This window comes from Nycticebus coucang, chromosome 7 (assembly GCF_027406575.1).
Source record: "Nycticebus coucang isolate mNycCou1 chromosome 7, mNycCou1.pri, whole genome shotgun sequence".
Taxonomy (NCBI): Eukaryota; Metazoa; Chordata; class Mammalia; order Primates; family Lorisidae; genus Nycticebus; species Nycticebus coucang.
In genome coordinates, this window is record NC_069786.1 from 128,572,352 (window position 1) to 128,578,776 (window position 6,425).

Sequence of the window (6,425 nt, forward strand, 5' to 3'; positions counted from 1 at the left end):
AATACATGAGCTTTGCCTTCATGTCAATACACCTCTCTATATGTTGTTGGTCTTGCACCTTAGATATCAAATAAAGATATCTAGCTTGACATAAAAGGTGGTATGCTACAAGGTTAAGCTGTAGTTTGATGATGGGCCAGGAAATGGTAGATTTTCTAAATCTTATCCTTAAACATTGGCTATAACAAATGCTGATAGAGCAGGGCAGCGCCTGTGGCTCAGTGAGTAGGGTGCTGGCACCATACGCCGAGGGTGGCGGGTTCAAACCCAGCCCTGGCCAAACTGCAACAAAAAAATAGCCAGGCGTTGTGGCGGGCGCCTATAGTCCCAGCTACTCGGGAGGCTGAGGCAAGAGAATTGCCCAAGCCCAGGAGTTGGAGGTTGCTGTGAGCTGTGTGAGGCCACGGCACTCTACCGAGGGCCATAAAGTAAGACTCTGTCTCTACAAAAAAAAAAAAAAAAAAAAATGCTGTTAGAGCAAAATGCAAGCTTTTATCAGATAGCAAGAAGGAACCTTGAGTGAATGAATGCAACATACCTCTAAGTCCTCTGAAAGGCGGTGAAAGAATAAATACTGTGTTTTATCAGTGCTCCCCCCAAAACATTATTCTAAGCATGCAGGAGGGTATTGTGAGCAGCTACAATAGCAGGATCCAACCCAGACGTAGGTTCATGGCCAAGAGTAGGAGAGTGGTCGAGGAATCCTCCTAGAGGGCCAGTATCATTTCACAGAATGCCCATTGCGGGGATGAGACTATGGCCTGTTTTCTTCTGATTCAAAAGGACATTCCCAATGTCAACCTTGCTGAAAAAGAGGCATTTTTGCACCTGCTAGTAAGAACAGCTAGGATACAGGGTAAGGCCGGCATAAAGTTATTTAGCAAGCACATGCTAGCTATTCCAGTTTGAAATCTACCACACCATAAAATAAGTGGGAAATGCTAAAGATGAAGCTGATGTTTCTCAAGATGAGGGAACAAATATCTCACAAAATGAGATTAGGCACTCGCTTAACTCTATATGGAGAACATCCTTCTCAAGCTAGGTAGAAGATGAGGAAGAATGTTACCAAAGGCTGACCAGGCCATTTGAAGACCAAAAGGAAACAGGCATTTAGGAAGAAAGCTAGTAAAAGAAATGCTTATGGGCAACCACACCAAAGATATGCTACCCATTACTTCAGCATGAAGCTGGTGGCAAAATATCTCAAGACATTTTAAACCCAGAGAAATGTATGAAAAATATTATAGTTAAACAAATTAAAACCAAACCTACAATGGTAAAATCTCTTCAGATGTGAAATCCAAGATACTCAACTTTCCATTATTTCAATGTATTTTTTGGGGGGGGGGAAGTAACAGATGTAAAGATTTGTTTTATTTCTACTGGGGAAGGGAGAAGGATAAATAGAACTGTTTTCCAATTTGCTTTCCACTGTATATACACATACTGACACTCATACATACACATACATACACCAAAAGTACTCTAACAAAAAATAAAACAAAAAACCCAAGAATCTGGGCAGCACATGTGGCTCAACGAGTAGGGCACCAGCCCCATATTCTGGAGATGGCGGGTTCAAACCTGGCCTTGGCCAAAAAAAACTACCAAAAAAAAATAACAAACCCCCCCCCCCCAAGAATCAAAACCCCTAAACACCCTCAAACTCCACCAATACTTCATATTTTGACCAAAAGAACAGATCCTGGAACTGCAAAATGCAAAATCAAATGACCGAAAAATGCTGAACAAACAGCATTATTAATATACAAAATATTTATATTACTGAACTAGTAACAGCTGATGTTCTCCGTGTCTGTAAAACTTTGGAACCACATAGCTGATTTGTTAAATGTAGTCTACGCCAGCTTCTAAAAATCAGGAAAAATTTTAGTTAGCTTCATTCTTTGATGCCTCATCAAAGTTTTCTACAAGATCTGGAAAGTCATCATCTTCCTCATCAATGTCTTCTGGTTTTGGTGCTTTGCTATCCAAGACTTGCTGTGGGAACTGTTCAGCTAACTTCCTAAGGCTTGTTAAGCTGTCAGCACCAAGCTGACTTAATATTCCGGGAAGCATTTCTGTAATTGGTTTAGCTTCTACATGACCGGTAATTGCAAAGGTGTTAGCAGAGAGGGAAGCTCGGACTTTGGGATTGTTGAAATGAATAACAGTCCGATCATCTTTAATCATGTTCACCTCTTCAATACCAGCTATACTGGTCACAGCCAGTTTTTTAAGAGAACTTTGAAGCTTTTTATCATCAGCTGTAGCTGTTCTATGTACCACCTTCTTTCTGCGAGCTATAGCCTTGGCCCCTATCCGGACCTGAGCCTGAAGTTTGGCTAACTTTTCTTGATTCATGCTGTTGGTAAATCTGAAGCAGGGAGGGTCCTCCAACACCAGCACGCGGCAAGAGCAAGATGCAGACCTCATCTCTTAAAAAAAAAAAAAAAAAAAAAAAAGCTGGGGGGTGGCGCCTGTGGCTCAGTGAGCAGGGTGCCGGCCCCATATACCAAGGGTGGCGGGTTCAAACCCAGCTCGGCCGAATTGCAACAAAAAAATAGCTGGGTGTCGTGGCAGGCACCTGTAGTCCCAGCTGCTCTGGAGGCTGAGGCAGGAGAATCGCGAAAGCCCAAGAGCTGGAGGTTGCTGTGAGTCCTGTGATGTCATGGCACTCTACCGAGGGCGGTAAAGTGAGACACTGTCTCTAAAAAAAAAAAAAAAAAAAGCTGGGCATTGTGGTAGGCGCATGTAGGCTCAGCTACTTGGGAGGCTGAGGCAGAAGAATTGCTTGAGCCTAAGAGCTTAAAGTTGCTGTGAGTTATGATACTACAGCACTCTACTGAGGGCCACAAAATGAGACTGTCTCAATAAAAATAAATAAATAAGTAAATAAATTAAGATATGTAAACCCGACAAGGGGAAATCAATCCCAAACAGGCCAGAAACAGGATAGTTGGAGCTGTACACAGAGTGTGAAGGTGGGGCTTGCAGTCATGGGTCCGCGCACACCCAAGATTCCCCAAACACAAGATTGGAGAGTCCTTTTTTTTTTTTTTTTTTTGAGACAGAGTCTCAAACTGTCACCCTGGGTAGAGTCCTGTGGCGTCACAGCCTGCTAAACAACAATGACAACTGCAACAAAAAAATAGCCGGGGCCATTTTGTGGCAGCGAGACCCGCAAATAAAGGTGAACGCTGAGGCTGCGGCGGGGCGGCCGGCGGGCGAGCAGCGCGCTCTCGGCCTCTGCGACTGGCGGCCCGGCGCGGCCTCGGTCTGGAGAGGCTTCAAGATGACCAACGAAGAACCTCTTCCCAAAAAGGTTCGACTGAGTGAGACAGACTTCAAAGTTATGGCACGAGATGAGTTAATTTTAAGATGGAAACAATATGAAGCATATGTACAAGCTTTGGAAGGCAAGTACACAGATCTTAACTCCAAAGACGTAACTGGCTTAAGGGAGTCTGAAGAAAAACTAAAGCAACAACAGCAGGAGTCTGCGCGGAGGGAAAACATCCTTGTAATGAGACTAGCAACCAAGGAACAAGAGATGCAGGAGTGTACCACTCAAATCCAGGACCTCAAGCAAGTCCAGCAGCCGAGTGTGCCCAACTGAGATCAACAATGGTAGACCCAGCGATCAACTTGTTTTTCCTAAAAATGAAAGGTGAACTGGAACAGACTAAAGACAAACTGGAACAAGCCCAAAATGAACTGAGTGCCTAGAAGTTTACACCTGATAGGTAAACAAATCATACTCCCCAGTCAAGACTTCCCTGACAGTCCCACTACGAGAAAGCTGTGGTGGGACAGCCAAGTACTTGTTTCCACACCAAGACTCAGACTTTTTGAGCCAAAAAAAGCCACATTCTTATACTGTCCAGCTTGTAATGCTTAATGTAAAACTTACCAGATGAACCTTGTGTTTCAGCTTTTTTCTCTTCCCCTTCCCCTTGCTTCAGAGGCCTGATGCCGTCAGACTATTCCGAAGAAGTGGCCATCTCCGAAAAATTCCCCTTCTAGAACATGTAGACACTTGAGAAATGTTTCTGTTTGAAGAAAATAGAGGGAGAAGCAGAAGTCTTAAGTCTGTGGCACAGTGTGTCTTCAGACAATTTGGAGAAATGAAAACCTAGAGATTTTAAATCATGAATTGAACATGTAAAATGCATCGCTCTTAACCTTGAGCATAGTGACTTAGAGACACTGTATATCAGTTTTGCCAATAAGACTGTGGACTTCATGATTGTTGTTGAACTTCTGGGTCAAAACTCAAATGAGGTGAATTTTACCTTTACAAGAGTTCATTTGCTAAGAAACAACTTTTAATAGTCATGAGAGAAATAATAGATGTCAGTACAAGTAGTGAATACTTTAACCATTTAGTCTGAGGCTCTATATTACTTGATTGAGCCTTACATCAATGTGGTTTAATCAATGGTTTTGTTCTTTGAATGGTTGCAAAAACTGTAGATCATCTTACTGAAGACTGTACAAACGTGAAGGTGTGGTCTCAAATTCAGGTTTAAACTGTTTCAAGCATTATAAACAAACAAACATTTCATAACTAGATTGTATAAGGATATTGGCTGTGATGAGACTCACTGCATTATTTTTTCCAGTAGCAAACTTTATGAAATACCCATTCCATTGGACAGGCACATGTTAAAAGAGCATTGTCTTTTGGTGTTAATGGGGGAATGTGTTCTTTCATTGTATTTGAGCCTTTTGTATTGCACTCTTGATATTAAATTAAATGTGCCTTGAAAAAAAAAAAATAGCCGGGCATTGTGATGGGCACCTGTAGTCCCAGCTACTTTTTGGGAGGCCGAGGCAAGAGAATCGCTTGAGTCCACGAGTTTGAGGTTGCTGTATGCTGTGAAGTCACAGCACACTATCCAGGATGACAGCTTGAGACTCTGTCTCAAAAATAAAAAGCCCACACTGGCAGAACTGCATGGTCTCTCGGTAGGGGTGTGTCTGGCAGGAGACTACACTCTATGAGGTCCCTGGGTTGGCCTGAGGTTGGCCTGGGTTCTGTTGGTGGGTCTTAGTGGCCCAAAGTGATGAGAAGTTCCACATAAAACTGGATGTCCCCAAGAAGAGGCTTGCTGGGGACATTTACACTGTTAGAGGAAGGCACGTGTTCTTCAGTTCAAAGCTGATTTCAGAGCATGACTTATAAAGAATGATCAACCTGAAACTGCCCAGTGTCAGGGAAAGGAGAGCCCACCCTGGGGAGCTCTGACTTCAGGACATTTCAGCACCTTACTGAGTGTCCCTGGTCAATGCCTGGTGGCGTGCCTGACTCATCAGTGAGAGAGGCTGGGAAGCAGACCTCTTTGGTGGCAAGAAGGTCCTATATTAGGAAGGTGGCATTTATTATCAAGAACCCAAGATCAACTTAGGAAGGCAAAAGGACAGACACACTGTTAGAGATGTTGGTGCTATAACACCTAGACCTGGGGATACCATAGATAAAGTCCTCTACTCAAAGACCAATCTACCTCTGGCAATCCTGGTCCCAATTCTTATCATGCAGTCATTGTTTGGATTAAGGCATCACAGTCCTATGAAGCCCTTTCAGAATGCAAATCCATCTGAAGAATACAAAAGTATTTAACTCAGTGTTTCTGGAATTTGGGAGGTCAATAAATGAATCCTAGAACTATCCTGAAATTTCTGGCTATGTTTGGGTATTCCTATCTCAATGGAAAGACATTCCTTTTCAATGGATTGCTTGGACATGATCTCAGACAAATAAAGGGAAAAGAATAAAGAGGAATTAACTTCTGGCTCGACACCCATAGCTCAAGCAGCTAGAATGCCAGCCACATACACCAGAGCTAGTGGGTTTGAACCCACCCAGCATGAGCCTGCCAAACAACAACCACAGCTACAGCTAAAAAAAAAAAAGCCGGACGTTGTGGTGGGCACCTATAGTCCCATCTACATGGGAGGCTGAGGCAAGAGAATCACTTAAGCCCAAGAGTTTGAGGTGGCTGTGAGTTGTGACACCACGGCACTCTACCAAGGGTGACATAGTGAGACTGTCTCAAAAAAAAGGAATGTATTTCTATGTAGATTAAGGAGAATTTTTTTTTTTTTTTTTGTAGAGACAGAGTCTCACTTTATGGCCCTCGGTAGAGTGCCATGGCATCACACAGCTCACAGCAACCTCCAACTCCTGGGCTTAGGCGATTCTCTTGCCTCAGCCTCCAGAGTAGCTGGGACTGATAAGGAGGAATTTTGAAGACAGTATTGTTAAATAAAAAACACAAGTGTAGACCAGGTACCTCATATATTACAACTTAAAATATAGAAGGCAGGGGCGGGGGTCACTCTTTGCCCAGGTTAGAGTGCCAGTGTGTCATAGCTCACAGCCACCTCAAACTCCTGGGCTCAAACAATCTTCCTTT

General features: G+C 43.3%; 1 protein-coding gene and 1 pseudogene across 1 annotated transcript; one reads left to right on the forward strand and one right to left on the reverse strand.

Moving 5' to 3' along the window:
* Positions 1–535: 535 nt before the first annotated feature.
* Positions 536–2,432, reverse strand: LOC128590768 (transcription factor BTF3 homolog 4-like). The gene has a single exon (XM_053598166.1). The coding sequence runs from the start codon at positions 2,365–2,367 to the stop codon at positions 1,894–1,896; it is 474 nt and encodes a 157-aa protein (XP_053454141.1). The 5' UTR covers positions 2,368–2,432; the 3' UTR covers positions 536–1,893.
* A 737-nt stretch (positions 2,433–3,169) lies between these two features.
* On the forward strand, positions 3,170–4,470 carry LOC128590767 (pre-mRNA-splicing regulator WTAP-like; annotated as a pseudogene).
* Positions 4,471–6,425: the final 1,955 nt, after the last annotated feature.

What these genes read in the sequence shown, in the direction of transcription:
- LOC128590768 (XM_053598166.1), bottom strand. Translation starts at nt 2,367, where the DNA reads ATGAATCAAGAAAAGTTAGCCAAACTTCAGGCTCAGGTCCGGATAGGG.